We start from the raw sequence: 24913 nt of genomic DNA, 5'->3' as shown, positions 1-24913 counted from the left end.
AGATCTCGTTTTGCACCCTCCACTGTTAGTGACGGAGCCTAAGTAATTAAATCATCTGACCACTTCGTAACCTGCCATTTCTTATTTCTGTTTGGTTGTTTCTGTTTCTATCGAAGATCATTACTTCGGTCTTTTGTAATAAATTGTTGTAGTATAATTTGATAAACTTAAAGAAAAAATTATAACAATTTACATAAGTTTTAAAGATATACTTGTATATATTCGGATGTCCCCTCTTCGCTCAGCTGTTCTATCTCAGCTGCTCTCCATTTTTGTCATAAATATTGCTTCTTTCGGCGGATTTTGAGATTGTATTAGTAAGTGTGGTTCCCAGGTTCCTTTTGCAACAACTACTGCCTATAGAATTTATGAGCCTCATTTGTAAAGCAGCTTGGTTTTATATCAAGGAGTAAAAAAGACACAAGTGACACAAAATAAAAGCACAATGTTTTGCAGAAATAAAAATAAAGAAGGTATGTTACTAGGAGACAAGAATGGGTAAAGTATTTCGACAAATAAGACATACTAGATATGCGAACAAAGAACTGGATAGAACAAGTGAAGGACCCGAAAAAAAAATAAACTAGGTAAGACTATCTATAAGAGGTAGTCTAGGGATGACCACTTGATGCCAAAATGAAAGAACATAGATTACCATGGTTCAGGCACAGAATAGGCAATAATTGTTTCCTATTCTGTGGTTCAGGCGATTTCAAAAAACGCTAATCATCGAATACAAAACATTGCTGATTTGCAAGTTCCCGGAAGGAGTAGAAGGAAAGGACCAAATAATACTTAGGGAGGCGCTTAGGCAGATCTGTCACGGACTGATTTTGCTATAACCTAAGATAGAATGGTATGGATAAATGCCATTAGGGAAGCTGGCCCGGCATAGGGATAAAGACTGAGATAATGATATTCTTCTCGCAGTGCCTATCCGTTTCGGATGTTGGCGACCATCATGGCAATCTGTAATTTGCACACTGCTGCTTTGAAAAGTTTGTGGTTGTTGTGTTGAACCACTGGGCCTCGTTTTCCTTCAACTTTTCTCTGTAAGATTAGTTGCAGCAGTCCATATCTCTCGCTGTTCCGCATGACGTGACCGAGGTATTCGATCTTGGCTGTTTTTATTGTGATTAACAGCTCTTTTTATGTTTGTATTCTTAATAAAACGTCATTGTTAGTAACGTGGTATATATAAGATATCTTCAGGATTCGACGATAAAGCCACATTTCGATTTTCTTGCAGGGCAGGTGGTGTCTGTGAGAGTCCACGACTCAACTTCGTATAACAGTATAGGAAAGATATAACATGGTAGTAACCTGATTTTTATGGTGATTGATAAATCATGACATTTGAATAGCCAACTTAGCCAACTACTGAAATGCAGATCTTGCTTTCTCTATCCTACATTTGATTTTTAGAGAATGGTCCCAATTTTTATTGACGTTCGTACCAAGGTAGGTATATGTTTTTACTCTTTCTATTATTTGTTGACCGTTCAACACTGATTCGTTCAAATTGCTGTACCTTCTTAGAGATCATCACATATTTTGTTTTCTTAGTGTTTAGTGAAAGTCCATATCTCTGACTTACTTGTGTGATTCTACTCATTAACTCCTGGAAGGCTTCAAAACTTTCAGCGAATACCACCGTGTTGTCTGCGTATCTTATGTTATTGAAACATTCTCCGTTAATTCGAATTTCGGCTTCAACATCATCCACTGCTTCTTGTAAGATTTCTTCAGAGTAGATGTTGAACAGCAGTGGTGATAGTATACATCCCTGATGGACCCCACGTTTGATTTTTATATCGTCGGATTCTTCTGCCTCGGTCCGCGATATGATGGCAATGACAAATTCTTGCCCGCACCATTTTTTATCATCGAGTTTGTTTCTTTTAAACTCCTAACTCCGATACAATACTTTCAAAATACTAGAGGTATATTTATATAAAAGTTTAATGAACCATAAATACAAAATTCACACATTTCAATGATACACATTTAATGTTAGTTATCATTATTTTTATTGGCTTCGTTTGTTTCGTTTTTACGTAAAACAAATAATGCATAAGTGAAATGTTACCATTTATTTTATTTTAATCTATTCACTGTCAAATAACTTAATTGTTTAAGCAAGGTATGATCTATACAGCTATATTTAATAAGTTCTGAAAATTTATTGTACCTATTTTACTACAATGACATTCTCGAACACTGAGTCATAAATAATATTTTTATTAGATCATAAATTAAGCTTTCCATAGGAATGCAAGAATACGGCGAAACATTTTCAAATACATAGAATGAAATTAAATCTTATTCTGCCTTCACCACAGGATCTGGATTGTGGAAATTCAACGTTATGTCATTTGGACTCTGTATTGCTCTTGCGACATTTGAGAGGCTTATGGAAAATGTGTTGAGAGCGTTATCTTGGAAAACATGCCTGGTGTTTATAAGTAAAAAATCGATTCAATTAATGAATGGCCTGAACCGACTGACAAACATCGAGTGAGAAGTTTTCTGGGACTATGTACTTACTATCGGAGGTTCATTAAGAAGTTTGCAGATATCGCTAAGCCATTAACGCGACTTACGGAGGAAGCAAGGGATTATTGCTGGGATGGAGACTGCCAAACGGCCTTTGAAACTTTGAAGAGGCATTTAATTACAGCGCCAATACTAGGGTATCCACTGCCAGAAGGACAGTTTATATTAGATACGGACACGAGTTCTTGGATATTTTAGTAAAGTGCTTTCAAAACTTGAGCGAAATTATTGCGTCACGAGAAGATAACTTCTGGCAGTAGTGAAATTAGTAGAACACTTCTATCAATATCTCTATGGAAGGAAGTTTCTAATTCGAACAGACCATGCCGCCTTTAAGTGGTTAATGCAGTTTGAGAATCCAGAGGGCCAGATAGCCAGATGGATTGAACCACTTCAAGAATATGATTTCAAGATCGAGCATCGAGCCGGAGTTAGCCACAGGAACGCTGATTCTCTATCTAGAAGGCCGTGTCCAGCAAAGGGTTCCCACTACAACAAAAACGAATCAAAGGAAGCAGCAGTACTAAGAACAACAGTGGTCAACGACGAGTGGACGCCTACTAAGATCAGGGAAGAACAAGGGAAAGATCCGGTTCTACAGAAGATTAGAAAATGGAAAAAAGAAAATCGTCGACAAGAAATATTGTATCGATTGGCAAGAAATATCAAACCTAGGCTCAGTAGTTAAAACGTATTGGGCCCAGTGGGGCTTCTTTATCTCGGAAGACAGCTGGCTCAAACGAGTACTGAAACATGATGATGGTTCGGCGAGGAGAACACAGTTGGCGATTCCAAAGAGCTGAATAGTAGAAGTACTTCGTCAGTTACACGACAGTCCATCAGAAGGGCATTTTGGTATAAAGAAAACCCTTCAGAGAATTCGGGAACAATTTTACTGGATGACTTTGGTCACTCCTTTTACTGCTGACAACAAATATAATATAACGAGAAAAAGGGTTTTTAATTATCAATGTACAAAAAAATTAATAAAATCTAACCTTAACGTATTTGTGAAGCCGGTACATCAATTGGGGCTGCTTTATTGGATGTAGAGTTATCGCTCTATGAACTTCCTTTTGCTTCAAATCACCACTAAAAGCTTTTTCGCCGCTTTGGTTGTGGTAGAGAATTACTTGCATCTGTAAACAATAAAATAAATAAGTTGAAACTTAATTTATTGAATGTAAATATTTTTTAAGTTAATATAAAATAATGTAGCAATATATACTGTAAAAACTTACAATTATAATGAAACGAGCGGTTCGATTTATATACGACTTTATGTATATAACTGTACAGACGGAATTTATCTTATAACTAACCACTCCTAAAAATTCACATCCTTATATATTGAATACAAAAATACCAGCCATGGTCTTGAACGTTCCAGAAAAACGGAACCGCCCAACCCTACTAATCCGTAGCCTTGATCAGCGAACATTCATGAGAAATCTTTTCCTCGCTTGTTCGCTGCATCATTCTTCCAGATGTCTCCGTACGTGACTGGCTGTCGAGACGGAACCTGTTATTTGCGGTCGATAATTCGTCACAACAAATTACTTTACTACAAAGAAAACATTGCAAGGTAAGCTTCCAGATTAACCTAATTTCTTGGGCTTTAAGGGAGTGGACTTAATCCACAAAACCTTATCAGAGAAAGTACCTGGACTGAGAGAAATAACCAACAGGGCTCTAAGATACTTCACACCGAAAGCAGTAATTTATCTGACCAACATAATGAAATTCAAAAGATTCCCTAATTGTTGGGAAGAGCCCATGTGATCACAATCCATAAAGCAAGAAAACCCATCATTTTTCCATAGAACTACAGGGTAATTAGTTTACTGCCAGAAGTCAGCAAAATTGCTGAAAAAATGATACTCTCGGCTCGAAGAAAAAAGGGAATATGGTGCCTCTCAGAGGCTTTTTTCAGTGCGTCACAAGTGACAGAAGAAAATGTACGTCCGCGGTTAAACACATTGATAACATTTATTATAGTTGTTGATAGATGGTGCTACAATCGAAAAAAAAAAATGATTTACCTATCTATACGACTACAATCTAAAGTTCTTCTCAGTCTTTCAGTGTGGCGTTAATTTTGACCACATAAATATATGATCTTAAGAATGTAGTGAATCATTGCATGACATTTTAGTTCAATCTGACAGTTGTCAGAATCGTAATGAATCAAATATGAAAAGGTTATTGCAATACATATAACCCTGTTATTTGCAATTTGGTGTAAAAACAAATCAATCGTCTTTATTGCATTTATAAAAAGCTATGTTCTTTGATTTGCAGAGTCGTATAAATTGTACCTACAGATTATAGTCGTAGAGATAATACGTAAATCGTATTTTAATATAGCGCCATCTATCAACAACTAGAATAAATGAGTGCAATCACCGACGTACCTTTTTTTCTATCACTTCCAACTTAATGCGTTAAAAAGAAATCGAAAAACTGTGACGCACTGAAAAAAGCCTCTGAGAAGCACCATACTACGTTTTACCAGAAGTACAATTTGGATATAGAGCCAGACATTCAAGCGAACACCAGGTACTCAGGCTCACAGAATACATGGAGAAGGTATCAACAATATACAGTACACCGGAGCAGCCTTCCTAGACGTAAGCAAAGCATTCAACAGAGTTTGTTATAGAGGACTGACCTACAAAATGAAGAACTATGGATACAGCAATGCTATGACAAAGCTACTCTCGTTGTACCTTGCAAACCGAAATATCAGAATTCGCATAGGACAAGTACTAGCCGAAGTCGGATTTCCGGAGGCAGGAGTACCACAGGGAGCTGATGCCCCCAGAGCACCTGGCATACTGTTCAGCGTTATGCAGACGACACGTCAATAGTGGCCAAGCAAATAAACCAAGACATTCCAACTGGAAACCTTCAGATAACACTAGACGTGGTAGAATGGTTCATACACTGGAAAATTGCGATACATTCGGAGAATACCTAAGCAGTAATGTGTAAGAAGAGACCAGCCAAAACAACTAGAGATGTTGGACGCTCTCATCGGATGGTTAAATGAAGCAAAGTACACCGGGCTCATTAAGGACAAGGGTCTCACGTTCACATCCCATGTTACAAGAACAGTACAAAAGTTAAAAATTGTACAAGCCAAGATCACATGCCTAACTGGGAGAAGAAGCAAACTGACATTCAGAACAAAGACATCAACTCATCAACATCATACTGCTCATCCTGACATACGCATCTCTCGCATGGGGACAGACTTGCAAGACGAACAGAAAGAAGATCCAAGCTGTTCACAACGGAGCGCTACGAGAAGCACCGAACGTACCTCGATACGTAGAGGAAAGATTCCTTTTCAGAGGCGCCCAATAGATCAGAGTATTAGACCAGATGGACGACAAAGAAAGACCAAAATTCGCAGATATAATGGACCATACCAACCACATTCTGTGAGAGATCATAGGGCTTCCACCGATGGAAACACAGAACACCCAAACAGCAACTGCTTGGCGATTACTAAGAAGAGTCAGCATGTACAGCTCCTGGAGCGAACCATGGCCGGTGCGAGAAATCCTTCTGCGTAAAGTTTAGATGGACGTACGATCGATGACAGCGTTTCTCATCGGCCATGGTTAGTTCCGGGAGCTGTAAATAGCTCTGCAATGGTCGACTAACACCACCCTCAGCCGATTTTTATCCCAAACTCCTTAAAAAAAATCATAAAAAACACAAAAAGGACTAGGCCACCCAAAAAAAATAAAAATATATCACAAAAATGGCACATTTTGGCTAACCAAATGGCCAACCAAAAAAATCTCTAACAAAACATTAAAAATCCGGGCCAAAGAGGCCTATTTTCCCATACTCTGGAATCTGCTGAGCCGAAAGGGTCCGGTAGACTTATGGAAGCTCGATGCTCGGACATACAAAGCACATAATGAGGACAAGAAAAAGAAGGCTATGGGACTAAAGCGTCTTATTCTGTCCTGTACTTTATGTGGAAAAGAAATCAAGTGAGTGTCTCGTTTCCTAAGACTCTCACATGACATAAGGGGGGTTATGGAGGAGTGCCTGGAGACACGGGCGCCCACATAAAAATTTTTAGGGGGGCAGACGTGAAGATGTTTAACATTATATTTTGTATACTTTGGATAACCATATATAGTTTAAAGCACCCAAAAAGTTAGGGGGGGCACGGCCCACCCTGGGCGCCCATGCTTGGAGAGAATTTAGGCACGGATGATTCTACCTGGACCAATCCTCTTCATCCCAATGATGCCCAAATGTTCCTACGGGTATGCAAAGCTCATTCATGTCGGAGATTTTACTATATAAATAACTTGCTATTTATATAAATACACTGCGGTGCAAAATTAACCGGACACCTTAAAAATGGGTCATTTTTGATGTCTCGAATTTCCTAAACCTGTTGTCCGATTTAAGTGATATTTTTAATATATTATAACCTTATTCTTTAGCAATATTGCTGTAATAGTATTGTTGCTAAACAGTTAAATTTTCATTGTATACCGGGTGTATCAATCAAACTGTGTTTTTTATCAAAGTTCGCATCACCCTGTGGAATATTCTAGGATTTATATAATACTGAAATTAAAATCCAACTATAGCCTCATGTTTTCTCAACATTTTGTTTTTTGACTTATTGGCTTATGTTGGATAATAAAAAAGTTAGGTAATTTAACAACTAGCCATGTTTTTGATCAATACAACGTGTTTTTAAATAATAATTTAAAGCAAACTTTAAGGGGTAATTCTGCATGAAAAAATAATGCCAGTTTGCTTTATCAACAATATGTCTGCAAATGCTTCGTTTCCGAGATAGGGGGTGTTGAAAGTTTCTTACAAACTGACGATTTATTTATTGCTTTAAAACCGGTTGAGGTATGCAAATGAAATTTGGTGGGTTTTAAGAAGTAGTTATTGCACATTTTTTGACGTACAATTAAGAATTTAATATTATATTAACCGTATGCGCGCCAATGGTGAATATTAAATTCTTACTTGTATGTCAAAAAATGTACAATAACTACGTCTTAACATCCACCAAATTTCATTTGCATATCTCAACTGGTTTTTAAGCAATAAATAAATCGTCAGTTTGTAAGAAAAATTTCATCACCCTCTATTTCAGAAATGAAGCATTTGCGGACATAGGTTTATAAAGCAAACTGTCATTATTTTTTATGTAGAATTACCCCTTAAAGTTTGTCGCATTTATTTAGAAACGCCCTGTATTGATAAAGAACATGGCTAGTTGTTAAATTTCCTAACTTTTTTATGGTCCTACTTAAGCGAATGAATCAATAAACAAAATGTTGAGAAAACATAAGGCTATAGTTGGGTTTTAATTTGAGTATTTTATAAATGCTAGAATATTACACAGGGTGATGCGAAGTTTAAGAAAAAAACACAGTTTCATTGGTACACCCGGTATGCAATTCAAATTTACCTGTTTAGCCACAATATTAATACAGCGATATTGATAAAGAATAAGGCTATAATATATTAAAAAATCACTTATATCGGAAAACAGGTTTAGGAAATTCGAGACATCAAAAATTACCCATTTTAAGGTGTCCGGTTAATTTTGCACCCCAGTGTAGTGTAAAATTTTCATTGTATCGTGAAAAAACATAGAAACTAACGACCTCTAACTAATACTATTATTCCATGGGAAAAGCGTGCATTCGAATCAAGTCAATTTGCGTACAGGTAGTTTATTTAAAGTGCCTTTGCCGTTCAGATCCTTCCGCAGACACTGCCATTAACTAATTTGATTATTCGATTTAGTTTATGAATCTAAATGTGCGTAATGTTATGAAGTGGCTCTTGATAAGATAATAGGATGAGTCTGTTATAGGGCCGTGGACGAGTGCTAGTTACGAGACTTTGAATTCTATCAAAAATAAAAAATGTATTGACTAATTTATGTAATATGTATCTATATTTACATGATCTTATTTATATTTTTACATAAAAACTTATTACGTATGTAAATTTATTTAAAAAATATTTAAATAAAGCAATTTTGTTTGTCACAACGGTAAAATATTGGTATCAGCGATTGTAGAAAAAAAGGCAGATTATAGTTTCACGTTATAGACCTGGATCCCGCGCACCAAAAAAAGTTAATTAATAGCAAGCTGAAAATGTGTTAATAGCTTAACAGTGTCTATCCGGACAAACTTTGATGTATGGGAACACTGGAACAGGGGAAGTTTTAATTGTGGAACAGGTTTAAAATTTGGAACGTCAGACTACGAAAACGTTCCATATATTTTGTCGGACAGAACTTCCAATTGATTTGTTACCATTTCATTAAACTCTCATGCAAAAATCAGACTGATGTTTATCACTAACACTAACTGGACATTTTAATGAGTGGCACACGAAGAACGTTTCAAATGACAGGAATCATGTTGGTTAGTAATAACAGTCTAATTTTTGCATTAGAGTTTAATGATAGGGTAACAAATCAATTGGATGTTCTTTCCGACAAAATACATGGGACGTTTTCGTAATTTGACGTTCCAAATTTTTAAACTGTTCCACAATTAAAACTTCCCCTGTTAAAGTGTTCCCGTACATCAAAGTTTGTCCGACTAGACACCGCTAAGCTATTAACAAATTTTCAGCTTGCTATTAATCAACTTTTTTTTTGGTACGCGGGATCCAGGCCTATTAGTGGCTGTATTAAATTATGCGGTAAAAAAAGGGTAGATGACAAGTTGTAAAACTGTATGAAGATGTTAGTAAATAAAGCTCGCAAAAGAACTTGGTCCTAAGCCAGGACAAAGGAGGAAGGTTGAACCATAGGCCTACGACCTGTACTGGTAAAAAGAACCATTGTCAAAACAACCGAACACAGCCTCGGATCAGGACTGAAAACTGAAGATGAACGATATAAAGGAAACATGGATGATATCCAAAAACATACGTTAAACATCAGAAAATGGATCTACTAATAACAACGGATACCAAGAAAAAGAAGTAAACGAAGAATGAAGAAAAGCAATATCTCGAATGGAGTACTGTGGGATAACGATATAAGCAAAGAGAACAAAATCAGAATATATAATACCATTGTAAAAAGCATATCTCATACAGCTTAGAAATATGGCCCTTAAACAAAAAAAAATATATATAAAAATGCTACAACAGAAATGGACTTCCGGAGAAGAGCAGTAAGAAAATAAGAATAATAATCGATGAAATAAAAATAAACTGTTAATCTGTTTTGATCATAAACAAAGGATACCCGGTAGAAGACTCGGAAAGGCAGAACACCTCAAAGCAACAAGATCTTGTTGCTTCTTATAGAGGTCGCAACTAACGTACTCAGCTACTCACGTCTGTTATATTAAACAACCAAAATAGATTGCATGTCGTTTCAGTTTGAACTAACCACAAGTGTTGCTGATGAGACTTGAATAAGTCGAAACACGTGTAGATGGTGGTGTTGGAATTGAAAGGAAATAAAATCATATATTTTCATGTACAGGGTGGGGCATTAGTGCAAGGAAGTCCAATTACTCGTTTGTCGTAACAGATACGAAAACAGTTATTTAGGAAAAAGTTATAACAGTAAAAATGATACCAAACATGACCCCCCACGGAGAGAGGTGGGGGGTAAATTAAAAATTTTAAGTACGAACCCCGCGATATTTCGCAAATTGAACATCAGATCGAAAAACTGTAAAATACATGTATTCAATATTTTTGAAAAATCTATCGAATGACACCAAACACGACCTCCAACGGAGGTGGGGTGGGGGGCTACTTTAAACTCTTCAATAGGAGCCCCCATTTTTTATTGCAGATTTGGATTCTTTACCTAAAACTAAGCAACTTTTATTCGAGACATTTTTTCGAATTATGAATAGATGGCGCTATAATCGGAAAAATTGATTGTTGGAAATGGAAAATTAAATTAAAAAATGGAAAGTCCCCCACCTAATGGAAAACCTAACTTAAGTTTTTTTGGTTTTAGGACCTACTTTTCACAACCCAATAGGTCCCCATAACGCTCGAGTAACTGAAAATTTAGCACACTCTCCTTCCCTACTATAATGCAAGTACAGTGGAACCCCGATAAGTCGGCCCCCGATAACCCGGAAGTCCGGCTAACCCGGACCTATTTTCATCAGACAAACATATCAACAATATAAATGTATGTAATATAATATTTGAGAGATAATGTGTATTTGTGTAATTTGAACTATACGATAGTAAAAATGACTCATGTCACACGGCGGCAGAGCGACGTTCATTGTCTCGGATTATCGAAAACAACAGGCACCTGTATTCCTTTATTTATTTCAAACTGTCTTAGCATTGTTCAAAAAAGACTAAAAGGCTATTTAAAAAAATATTTTTTAAACAATAATGGTCTTAGTCTCCACTGTTCTTAAATAACATAGCATTGTTCCGATTGTGACTGTACTGTGTGTACTACAGTCGTATTTTTCGCTTCCGTTCTGTAATTGTGCTTCAGATAGGTTTGTGTTTACGTGTTATTTTGTCTAGGCATGAGTTTTTTACCAAGAAATGAACAATACTTTATACTCTATACAACTATACGTAATTTAGATGCGTACTGTGCATATATATTTCATGTTATTTCAATTATAATGACGTTTATCTGTAAGTATACCGTATTTTATTAATTTCTACCATATTCTCCGGCTAACCCGGATTTTCGATAACCCGGATCGGCCGCGCTCCCGATAAATCCGAGTTATCAAGGTTCCACTGTAATGAAAATCGAACTGATGGATCATATATAGATATTGAATGACATTTAGAAGCTGAGTGTTTTAAAATTTAGATGATAGAAACATAATTCCAGATTTGATTCTTGAATGATTTTTCCTTAAAGTTATTTAAACATGAAAGATTTTTATCATTTTAAAGTGGTGGCCGTTTATGTACTTGTGTATTTTGTTCTAATTGTTCAAGTAACTGTTTTGATGTTGGACATTACTTAAGAATTTTTATTAAGTTGCGCCGTCAGCTTTTCGTCGTTTAGTGATGCTATCTCTATAAAAAATGTAAAATATTCTCAGATTTGATATCTAGGCTCTTCTCATTGACTTGTCGTTTACAGATAGTGTAGTATAGAAACGTTTTGGAAAGTTTCTGCTTCATGGCTGTTTTCTAAAGCTATTTTATTCGACTTTACTTACATATATTTATATTAATGGTCTTACAGAGTTTTTAGACATACGATAGTATACAACTTGATCCACTTAGTTGTGGCAGTGGAACATTAATCCATTCTGATAAATGTCTGTATGAACATCGATTACGCCGATCTGATCATAAACTTGGAATTCCTAACATAAATTTTGTGTTTAACAGTAAACCCAGGGGGAGCTTGCATTCCAGTTTCCCACTCATCTTATTTACAATCTCTTATAGTCCAAGTAATGAATCTTAAAATAGGACAAAACCTCGCAATTTTTACAAAATAGATCGATTTGCTTGAAAATTTGAGAATAAGTAGTAGATAGTCCAATGATCAAAATCTATATGAAGCAGAAAGGCACTTTTACCATGGGGGTGGTTGCCACCCCATCTCGAGGGTGGAAATTTTTTATTTTATTTTGACCGCAAAAGTTGGTAAACACATTCATTCTAAGCAAACAACGTTCTATACATTTTTTTGATAAAATTAATAGTTTTCGATTTATTCGCTATCGAAAGTGTTAGTTTTATATCGAAAAAATCAATGTTTTTAATCAGTTTTCTGCTAATAACTCAAAAAGTTTTCGTTTTATCAAAACAACTTTGCTTAACAAAAATGTACCTTTTGAAAAAATAAACAAAACATTTTTTTTATTTTCTTTAAGACCAATAGTAATCGAGCTATACTTTATTATATGTTAGCTCTTCTTCGTCAAATGCTAAATATTGTAGTTTCAAACTCAAAACTAATTTAAAGTATTTAAAAATATCTATCTACAGAAATAAGACAAAGTCTCTAGCTCAAAAATTAAATGACTAATTATGAAAAGAATGTCAGTCCCTATTTTTTTCAGCGAAAAAGTGATCGGAAACTTCCCCCTACGTACCACCCTAATTAAAATTAGTCATTGACCTTATTTGGTCTTCTATATTTATGTATTATTAATAGGTTATAGAGGTTTGACCGGCTTAGAATGATTAGTTTTTAAAAAAATAGCGTCAAAAGCGAATAAGGAATTTTTGTAGTTTGGTAAAAAATGCCCTTTTCTTCAGAATAGAAAGATTATCATCAGAGATATTAAAAAATATTTAAATGTAAAATTGTAGCTTGTTTAATTCTCAAGTAAGGCGTTAGCAAAAATTTTTTCTATGGCAAAAATTGGGTGATCTATTGACGATTAAAACTTGTAATAACATGCAAAAACCACCTTTACCAACCCTTTTACAGTCACCTGTTTTTGCGACTGAGGATTTTAAAAGGATTTAATATTAATATCCGTATAGATCTTGTAGAAACCTACAAAATTCTTTTTTAATAAACTTCATAGGATAAAAAATAAACAAGTTACGGTTAAAAAATAAATATATTTTTTTGAAAAAAAAAAAAGGAGAAATCCAATTGTAAGCATAATAATGTAAGTGAGAGGTGTTTTTAGTCATTGGCCATATTCGTACTTCTTTATTTATGTATTAGTAATAGATGCCAGAAGTTTGACTGGCTTACAATGATTAGTTTTAAAAAAACTGGAGTTAAAAGCGAATAACGAATTTTTGTAGTTTGGTAAAAAATACTATTATTTTCTTCAGAATAGAAACATTAGCATCAGAGATACGAAAAAAATGTTTAAATATGAAATTGTAGGTTATTTAATTCCCAAGAACTTAGTTTGAAAAAAATTTTTCTACGTCAAAAATTGAGTGAATCGTAAATGAGTGTAATATCGAAAAACATTGATTTTTTCAATATAAAACTAACACTTTCGATAGCGAATAAACCGAAAAATATTAATTTTATCAAAAAAATGTATGGAACATTTTTTGCTTAAAATTAATGTTTTTATCAACTTTTGCGGTCAAAATATAATAAAAATTTTCCACCCCCAAGATGGGGCTGCAACCACCCCCATGGTAAAAGCGCCTTTTGGCATCATATAGATTTTGATCCTTGGACTATCCACTACTTATTCTCAAATTTTCAAGCAAATCGATCCATTCTGTAAAAATTGCGAGGTGAAAAGCTTCGGTTCCTGGACTATAATGTAAGTGATATGTTCTGATAGAATCCGTATACCGAGATTATTAAATGTTTGCTCAATTAATTTTTATTTCATAAATCATTATGTTTTAATATAGTTTCGGTGAAAAAAGTGAAAATAGGGGACTGGTGACAGAAAATTCCAGTTTTAGTCTCCAGTCCATCAACGTAAGAAGTTGAAGAAATAATAGAGAAGTTGTACCTTTGTGGATTTTTTAAGAATGTCATATTGAACTGATTTTTCCTGGACGAAGAATCGGAATTCAAGAGTGTCATGAACACTTCATAGCTTTGCTGGCACATACATAATTTTTTTTTTTCGAAAGCATCTATGACCTTAGCTATTCGGTTCACGCTCCCCCTAAGGCTCTAAGCACAGTGCGGTCCCAGTATAGCTCATACTTAGTGGTCGTTTTCAAGCATTCTGCCAGGGACGTATTGATAACAAGGTTATCAATACGTCCCTACCTCAATAGGTTCTTAAATTAGCAACATGCTTGTCCAGTTGCTCGCCTATGCCCATAAGTCCAATTCCTTCTAGATACCGCTGTAATGTTGTTCTCTCTACTGCACTGAGTGGATCATATTTTTGTGCCTTTGTGAGAAGTGTTCTTGTTTTTATCATGACCCAGACAGAGACCTAAGAGGACAAATTAACAAGGCCGCTGTATTGTTCGGATGTTTGAGAGATGTTGTCTGGAATAACCCATATATGAGAATGGACAGCAAAATTAGAATTTATAAAACTTGCATCAGACCTCTTATGACCTATGGCATTTAATCAAGAGAAGACACCAATAAAACCAAAACATGCTACTAACAGCCGAAATGAAGACACTAAGAGCAATAGCAGGGAAGACAAGAAGAAATAGAATACGAAACAACATCATTAGGGAACAATGTGGCGTGCAAGATGTAGTCAGATGGAGCAGGCAAAGACGAAGTGAATGATTCAGTCATGTAAAAAGAATGGAGGAGCACAGACTACCAAGAATTGCGCTAGAAGGAAAACCAGCAGGCAGGCGTCCACCGGAGAGACCACCAAAAAGATGGAGAGATAGCTGGCAGTCTACCTCTCAAGAAATACTTCAACGTCGGAATTAACGCATCGACAGATCTACAACAAGTATAAGAAGAAGAAGAAGAAGAAGAAGAAGAATAAGAAGAAGAAGAAGAAGAAGTTCTTGTTTTCTCCTGAAGGCTTTCTATACCCATTTTTGACCACTTTATAACTCCAAATGAGTAACTAAGAACGGAACAGGCGTTAAGGGGGAAAATTCACTCATCCCAGGTGGTACAGATTTCAGCATTGTCTATAGAGATGTCCATTCAGACCCAACTATTTTATGTTTTCTAGAAGGTTCTTCGGAATTACGGAATGACTCCAGTAGTAGGGAGACTAAAATAGGTATTGTCTGGGTATTTCCAAATCTCCGTACTTGGCGATATTTTCGTTATATTTGACATGCCGATTATTGTTGTTAGGTATTGCCACATTAGTTAGTGTTATTTCTCTCATGAATTTATTAATTAATATGAGATCTGCTCTATTATGTGTCACTGTTTGGTCTGCAATTCCAGTTTAACTTGTAATTATTGTCATTCTCATGCAAACTCTCATGGACGTATTGATAATATGAGAGATGGTTGGTTTGGAGAAGTTGGAGCTTTGATAGGATCTTTTCTACTGAGTCATGCCGTTCCTTATTTCCAGTTGCAGCAAACGCCTGGCACCTTCCGGTAAGATATTGGATGGTTTCTTGGGATCTACATCCATATCGGAATTAGTCGTTTTGGATCTGATTGTCTTTTAATGTTTTGTTACACCCAAACCAAATTACTAAATTAATCACATAGAACTTACAAAAATGAAAAAAACTGAATTCTGGGAGTGAGGGAGGGTACCTTTTAATTTATTTATCCCGTAAGTGGAAAGTTTGATGCGCCACTGTCGACGCATTTACCACTAAAATGTGACGGCACAGGTTCATACGTTTTCTTTTAGGTTATACTATTTAAGGTATAGACTCTTATCGTGCCTAAAATGATTAGCAAATTTCAGCAATACCTACCGGCTGTTAGTCTATAAACGGTGTATTTTGACGTTTCCTAATATTTTTTGGAAAAGTACTTTTATTCACCAAAAAGATTGTCTGTATGCATTTAAAGACAACAGCTGTATGTTGTGTTCATGGGAATGTAATGAGAGTGTAATGCACAATAATTGAAAGAAAACAAAAATAAATAAAATTGGTATGATGTCCTTGAACGTTGAATTACTGTATCATTTTAAATTTAAATCAATTAAATTAATGGGTTTTGTTATAACGCAAGGTATGTAGAAATAATTCGGTATTTGATATTTCCTACACTTGACGTGTGACTTAAAATGTAAGTTTTAATGCAAATTTTATTAAAATATAGCCATTACATTAATTTAATCAATATAAATACCCATCGATCATCATCATCATTCTCTTTGCCTTATCCCTATGCGGGGTCGGCTTCCCTAATTGCATTTCTCCACACAATTCTGTCTTGGGTCATATCAATGTTAATCCCCTTTACCAACATGTCCTGCCTTATCGCCTCCCCCCAGGTCTTCTTTGGTCTTCCTCTCCTACTCCTTCCAGGAATCTGCACTTCAGCTATTCTTCGTATTGGGTGATTAACGTCTCGACGTTGAACATGACCGAACCATCTTAACCTATGCTCTCTCATTTTGGCATCAATTGGTGCCACACCTAGACTTCCCCTAATATACTCATTTCTAATTTTATCCTTCTTTGTCACTCCACTCATCCATCTAAGCATTCTCATTTCCGCCACATGCATTCGTTGTTCCTCTTTCTTTTTCACTGCCCAACATTCAGTCCCGTACATCATAGCCGGTCTTATGGCTGTTTTATAGAATTTTCCCTTCAGCTTCATTGGAATTTTTCTGTCACACATCACACCACTCGCTTCTTTCCACTTCATCCATCCAGCCCTAATTCTACTGCATGCATCTCCATCTATTTCTCCATTACTCTGTAATACCGATCCTAGGTACTTAAAACTATTGCTTTTCACAATCATTTCACCATCCAAAGATACCATTTTATTTGTAGTAGCTCCATCTTTAAATGAACATTCCAAATACTCTGTTTTTGTCCTACTAAGTTTTAAACCTTTTTCCTCCAGAGCTTGTCTCCACTGTTCCAGTTTTTGTTCTAAGTCTCTTTCACTATTTCCTACTAACACGACATCATCAGCATACATTAAGCACCATGGAATGTTACCCTGTAGTTTCGCTGTTATCTGGTCCAAAACTAATGAGAATAAATACGGACTAAGCACAGAGCCTTGGTGCAATCCTACTTTCACATGAAATTTATCAGTCTCTCCCACACCTGTCCTAACACTAGTCGTTACTCCCTCATACATATCCCTCACAATCTTTACATATTCACCAGGGACTCCTTTCTTATTGAGTGCCCACCACAGAATCTCTCGAGGAACTCTATCATATGCTTTCTCAAGATCAATGAATACCATATGAGCGTTTGTTTCTTTACTCCTGTATTTTTCCATCAACTGCCTTATAATGAAAATTGCATCTGTTGTTGATCTACCCTGCATAAAGCCAAATTGATTCTCGGATATTTCGGTCTCTTCACGTATCCGTCTGTCAATTACTCTTTCCCATATTTTCATGGTGTGGCTAAGCAGTTTTATAGCCCTGTAGTTTGTACATTGTTGTATATCTCTTTATATCGATATCTTTATTATTTAATAATTATAATATATATTTATTCCATACATTTATTCTTGCACTATTTCTCTAACACGTCTTCTCCATGATTGTTTATTTTGGGCCAAATGTCTTATCTCGTTCCATTGTATTCCTCTCTTCCCTATTTCTTGTCTCAGTTGATCATCCCGTCTTATTCTTGGATGTCCTACCTTGTTTTTTCCTTGTACCTACTCTGACTTGGTATATATTTTTTGTTAGTCATTTGTCTTAGACTTAGCCTCGTGACACCCTCTATTTTTATTAGGAATCTCAATTCTGTAGATTTAGTTTTTCTTTTATTAGTTTTTGTTAATGTCCATGACTCACTTCCATAGATTATTGAAGACCTTACCATTATTTGGGACACTTTTTTTTACTTCCTTGGGAATCTCATTCTTTCCAAAGGACATGTTTCCTATTCTGTTGTTTATTTCTTTGGTATTTTTTCTTTCTCATCAATAATAATTATTGTTGCTATTTAACTGTTAACCTGTTCCAATCCTTCTACATTAATTTTTATTTTTTGCTTCTGGTTGTCGTTACACGTGATGGGAGAATAAACAACTTAGATAAAGATACGCAGACGACACCGTTATTCTTGAGGACAGTGCTGAGGATTTGCAACGACTTTTGAATGTCATAACCAGAAAGGGAGATAGCTTGGGGCTGAATATTAACACAAATAAAACAAAAGTAATGGCTGTTACACGTGCACCAAATGCCGACGTTAATATTCGTATCTATAACAAACAGATGGAACCCGTACAAAGATTCCAGTATCTTGGTTGCTAGATAACAAACGATCTTGACCACGAGGTCGAAATACGTGCTCGTATAGAGTCTGCTAGGCCCGCTTTTCAAAGAATGAAAAAATTTCTAATAAACTACCTTATCATTGGATATCCTATACCAATTTGTAAAAACATTCCTTTATTCCATATTACTGTACGGAGTGGAAACATGGACTCTTGGAATTATAAGTATGAGGCGTATAGAAGCCTTTGAGATGTGGGTTTTTAGAAGGATGTTGAAGATCTCTTGGACAGATCACGTGACCAACAACGAGGTGCTGAGAAGAATGGAGACTGAGAGAAAACTCCTAAACATTGTAAAAAACAGAAAAACGAGTTATCTATGACATATTTACAGAGGTGAAAGATACAACTTTTTACGGCTCATAATGGAAGGGAAAGTGGAAGGAAGAAGGGGTCCAGGAAGAAGAAAATACTCCTGGCTGAAGAATGTAAGAAACTGGACAGGCATGGACACATATTTGATACTAAGAACAGCTCAAGATAAAGAGCAATTTGCTCTAGTTGCCAACCTTCAGTATAATTCAGAAGGAACCTTAAGAAGAAAGGTTGTATGTGTATAAGGCTTTCTCAAAGTGACATAGACATATTACAGTTGACATTTTGACACCGCTCTATGAGTGTTTGTATATTCAATAGGTAAAGCCTCTCTAGTGCCAAAGCCTTTTCTAAATCCCAGTTAGTTTCCTGTTATTTTATCGTCTAGAAGAACTTCATGATTCAAAAATCTCAAAATAAGAGGATAGCAGAGCAAATTAACACGGTTCCAGGTTTTGAGTTCTGAAAACAAAACTATGTTCATATGCATCTGTTGGCAAACACGATCGATAACTCTAATGATAGTACACGAATCAGAAGTTCTTGTCGGCATTGTGTTTCACTTTTAGGTATGATTCAAGCTTCATAGACGGTAGTTATTTGCAATTCCAAATATTTAATTATTCTTACGCTTATCTTTCCTTCTAATTTTAAGTAGCACATTTACAAGGTTATGTACCTATTCGATATGGTTGAAATATTTTACAATTTTCAATTATTCCATACACTCGTGGCAAATCAATCCTTGACCAAGCAAAGTAACCACGAAAAAAAAACAAAAAAATATCAGATTTCATTCAGAATAAAAACTCATTTGTGCGGTATTTAGATTGATTCCTATTTTTCTTATATAGATTCCAAGAAAGATAATTAACAAAGCCGCTGTATTATATTAGTTACCGTGTTAAAAATGTGCATTTGTTCGCTATATTTATAAAAAGTACCTACCCTCTATAGTAGGGGAGGAAACAATGTAAATTTGCAGTTACTCGAGCGTTATGGGGACCTATTGCGCTGTCCAGTGGCGTGCTGGCCATATAAATGAATCGGTGCAATCACCGAGAGGCCGCGGCCTCTTGAGGCCGGTCAAATAGGTTTTCACAAAAATTTTTCGATGTAACAAAAAATATTTTTTTTAATTTCTAATTGGATATTAATTTTGCTAATAATATTAATAAAACATTTTAAAAAATCAAGTTTTTTTGATTGTGAAATGCAGTTTAAGTAAATGAGTAAGACTCTAATAAATAGATTGCTACAGATAATATTATTTATTTTCATACATACAAGTAGGTATTTATGGTTTTCCAATTTCCTTCAAAGATGTATGTACTCTGCAGAATTAAAAAATGGAAAAACGTCTTGCTCATTTTTGGCCGAATTATTGAAAGTATCTAAAAACGATTTGATCAAGACAAATCAAATCGTTTTATGATGATATAAGCACTCTACATCCTAGAAATTTTGATACAATAAAAAATGGTATACCTACCTTTGATGTCATTTAAATCATTTACTGAACAGTTAAGAAAGTTTTATCCTACCATATCTGCTACTACAATTAGAGAAGAACTCATGGATTTTGCTGATAAATGGATTGTATTAAAATTGGATTTTGCAAAATACTGAGAGTATACAAGATGGAGTTAATGTTGAATATGTTCAGCCTACAGAAAATATGAAGGATGATATTAATAATCCAAGTGATAATGAACATGAAGTAACAAATGACAATGTTGATATCGTGAAAACCTCACCTCCGTGTGGTATTTAAAAGTGTAAAGATCGTATAGCTTGCTGTTACACTGTTTTGCGTAAGTACAACTTATATCAGTGCGTGCTTATCGAAATTTAAATAGTATAATATAATGCATTTATTAACTCTTTCAGTGACACAAGTATCTTGCGAAAAAAGCTTTTCAGCATTGAAATAAATAAAAAATCGGTTAAGAAGTACTTTAACACAAGATCACTTTTATGCTAATGGCTATAGAAAAAGAATCTTTGTATGAGCTTAAAAATGATGAAATAATTGACGAATTTGCTCAAAAATCTATTTTAATGCGGAAATTATTGATCGAGGGTTAAGTAATTATTTTATAAAATAATTGCAAAAGAATATTTAGTTTATTGCGTTGTATTAACATTTTTTTAAATATTGTTAAATTAAAGTATTTGCACTGTACTTGTATTTGTACTCTCGTGTATAATTGATTTACTAAAATGCAACTTAATACATAATTGAAAAATTCTCAATTTTATGTTACTTGTCCCTTAATTACATCAAATTCATATTATATTGATTTAGGAAATTATGGGTTCTGCCTTACTGCATTCAATATTGTCGTACATGTCAATTATTATTTGTAAGATTTATTATTTTTAAATGAAAAAATATAGCAAATTAAGAAAAAAATCATTGAATTTATGTTTGATTCAAAAATAATTTATATTTTTGTTTTTTTTTTTGTTTTTTTAAATACCGAATAAAACATCCTGCTAATAAAAGGTAAAATGAGGATGGGAGGCCGCTTTTCTATAAAATCACAGGGCCGCCTGAAAAGTTCCAGCACGCCACTGGCGTTGTCAAGACTAGGTCCTAAAACCAAAAAAAGTTAAGTATAATTTTGCATTTAAGTGGGGATTTTCCATTTTTTAATTTAATTTTCCATTTCCAACAATGGTTTATTCCGATTGTAGCGCCACCTGTCCATAATTCGAAAAAATGTCTCGAATAAAAGTTTCTTATTTTGACGTATGGAATCCAAATCTGCAATAAAAATAGAGGCTTCTGTTTAAGATTTTAAAGTAACCCCCACCCCAACTCCGTGGGGGTCATGTTTGGTGTCATTCGATAGATTTTTCAAAAATATTAAATACGTGTATTTTGCAGTTTTTCTTTCTGATGTTCACTTCGCGAAATATCGCGGGGTTTATATTTAAAACTTATCCCCACCTCTCTTCGTGGGGGTCGTGTTTAGTATCATTCGATAGATTTTTGAAAAATATTGAACGCGTATTTTTTAGTTTTTCGATCTGACATTTATTTCTCGAAATATTCGCTTTTTTCTTGTGAAACTTTGTGACTCACCCCTTACGCCCCGCTCAAACCGTCAGATTTTTAAAATAATATACTGTTCTGCATGTTCTTAACCTACCTTATCCTAATCTGACGATTTCGAGTTTTTCTGTGTATAGATTTTTTTTCGGGTCCCCCTTAACGAACTCCCCTGTGTTAAGATCCAATATATGGTAGAGGTATATTTACAGGGTACAAGGTTTCTTCCCATATGATAATCTGACGCGCTCGAGTAACTGCACAAATCCCCGCTTGGTCTCCCCTACCACTAGAATGAATAGTTTTTTTTTTAATAATTTACTATTTGTTTTGGGTTATAACTTTACATTAATTAGAGCGAAAGCCACTTATATTAAATTACCAAACAGACAGAAAGAAATTTTAATTGTGGAACAGGTTAAAAGTTTCGAACGTCAGACTACGAAAACGTCCCATGTATTTTATCGGACAGAACTTCCAATTGATTTGTTACCCTTTCATGAACATCTCATGCAAAAAAGAGACTGCTATTCATCACCAACATAATTCCTGTCATTTGACATGTTCTACGTGTCGGATTTATTGTCGGACAAACATTTTTTCATATATTATATAAAGTTTGCTATTGAACAAAATTAAAAACAACCTACTAGTTTTCATAATCATAAACTTGTCAGAATGACACTTTCCACATTTAAAATGGCGTTCCACAATTAAAACTTCCCCTGTTCCAGTGTTCCCGTACATCAAAGTTTGTCCGACTAGACACTAGGCACCGTTAAGCTATTAACAAATTTTCAGCTTGCTATTAATAAACTTTTTTTTGGTACGCGGGATCCAGGCCTATTAATTATAATATGGTTAATAAAAAGACAATAAAACACTGGAACATATTACACATAGTCCGTCCTCTATAACTTTTCCCATGCGGTACGTTTCATTTTCAATCAAATTAAGTCAAAACAGAAAGTGAAACGTACGCCGATGTGTGTAGTATATAGTATACAGTATACAAAATGTATATACATATCGACGTTCGTTTCAATTTATGTTTTGACTTAATTTGATTGAAAATGAATCGTACCGCATGGGAAAAGTTATAGCGGACGGACTATATGTTTATTAATGTTTTGTCGAGCCCCCTTTATCTCTGCTAGTTACTGCTTGTACATGTCTTGGGATACTTTAATGTAGTTAAAGACACTTTGCTTATGTCTCGTGAAATTTCTCGTTTTAGGAAGTTCTCAAACATTGTCTATGGCAGGTCTATGGGATTAAGAACAGAAAATATTTCACTGATATAGCAGTATTTTTCATTGATTTGTCAGTATAACATGGTGCTCCATCTTGGATAAATAAGCATTCATTAAGACAATGGAGGAGAAGCGCACACGAGAAGTCTGAAGGGAAGGACATGGCCAGGCAGGCAAAGATCCATCCCGAGTTATGATGCCAACACAAGCAGTATTACCACAGTATAAAGAGGGACATTAGAACCACTCTCCGAAAAATTGGAAGTAAAATCTTTAGTCGCGCATGGCGACCGCGCAATGTTCCCAGTCGCTTTTGCCCCACTCTCGCATTGCTAGTCGCATAGAAACGTACGGGTTTAAACAGGGAACACCCGCACCCACCACTGGTGAATTACCAATTGCGTACTGCTGGTATTACTTCTTGAGATCAAAGTGCCGACATGGAAGAGGTTTTACTGTCGCAGTACGTGGCAGTACTTTATCGCTAATGTAACACCAGACCATTATTTTGATTGAATGTTTTACATTTTTAATAATAAGTTCAGGTAAATAATTTGGCTTAGATCTTAGTTTAAACTGTGCATAATATGTTGAGCGTTATTGGTTAGTATTTCAACTTTCGTACTTTCGTACTTCTTTCCGAAAGTACCTTTGGGTACTTCCGTTACTGAACCAAACCTGTTGAAAAAAAAGTACGAAAATAATTTTATTTTGATCATTTTTCACATCTCGTATTTTTTGCCCAAACTATAAGTCTATCTTAGTATCTAAGTATCTAATGCCCGGTTGCACCAACAGATCTTAAGCTTAAGTGGAGAATATCATAAGAATTAATATAATATAATTATAATATATTACAATAAGAATACCATAATATAATAATAGACCTAATTGATAATAAGGTAAGAATCTAAAATTATGGTGCAACGTAAGTGATACTCAAGGAGGCCCTATCTATAAGTAGAGCTTAGCTAAGCTGGAGCTTAAGATCTGTTGGTGCAACCAGGCATTAGTAATTCTAGTCTTTTTTCTTCAAAATCTTTTTTTCTTCAAATAATTCTTTTTGAAAAATATTTAAGAGTGAAAACCGAAACGCCAAGCATTAGTTATTTAGTTAAAAAGGTAATTTTATTCTTGTTCTCATGATCATTTTTCAGTGCGTCACAGTTTTTCGATTTCTCTCTAATGCATTAAGTTAGATGAGACGGAAAAAGCGGTAGCTCCGTGATTAAACACAAAAATAATGCAGCATTACAATGGTTATATACATAAGATGTCTATTCCTAACCTACGTTTGATTCGTTGATATTTAGAATGCGCGTTTTTTCTAGCCAATCAAATACTCGTATTACGAACATTTGACGAAAACTTCGTCCATTTTGGCCATTTTTTAGAAGTGTCAAAGAGTCAAGTGACGGTTATTATTCAGGTCAGTATTTTGTGTACCTACCTGTCATTTTGAAATTCGAATTCGACTTCCCTTGTGTTTCACAACGTTTTTGTGCATTATTTTGTGTTTTGGTTTAGAATTTAGTTCGTTAAAAGTTAGTCATTGGCGTGAGGAGACTAGAGACATTCGAGATGTACCGAAGAGTGCTAAAAATCTCATGAGTAGATAGAATAGCCAACGTGGAGGTAATGAGACTTACGCATAGGGAACGAGAGGAACTAACAAATAAGAAGAAAACTGAGATATATGGGACATGTAATGAGAGATGTATATCTAATACTCCAGGTAATTATGCAAAAAAAAAGATCCATAGTAAGGAGACGTAACTCATGGCTGAAGAACCTTAAGAACTGGTTTGGATGTAATAACAATGAATTATTTAGAGCCGCGGTTTCAGAAATAAAGATCTCTCTGATGATTGCCAACTTTTGAAGCGGAGACAGCACCTAGAG

At 35.0% G+C, this 24913-nt stretch overlaps 1 protein-coding gene across 2 annotated transcripts in view; it reads right to left on the bottom strand.

Moving 5' to 3' along the window:
• LOC114343599 (chondroitin sulfate synthase 1) overlaps positions 1 to 24913 on the bottom strand; it is a 228513-nt gene that overhangs the window by 56926 nt on the left and 146674 nt on the right. For both annotated transcript variants that reach the window (XM_050657674.1, XM_050657675.1), the window contains exon 4: positions 3555 to 3695. In XM_050657674.1, coding sequence (XP_050513631.1) covers positions 3555 to 3695 — 141 coding nt within the window. The remainder of the gene's footprint in view (positions 1 to 3554; positions 3696 to 24913) is intronic.

The sequence above is a fragment of the Diabrotica virgifera genome, chromosome 8 (genome assembly GCF_917563875.1).
Source record: "Diabrotica virgifera virgifera chromosome 8, PGI_DIABVI_V3a".
Taxonomy (NCBI): domain Eukaryota; kingdom Metazoa; phylum Arthropoda; class Insecta; order Coleoptera; family Chrysomelidae; genus Diabrotica; species Diabrotica virgifera.
This window is presented reverse-complemented; position numbering and strand designations above follow the sequence as displayed.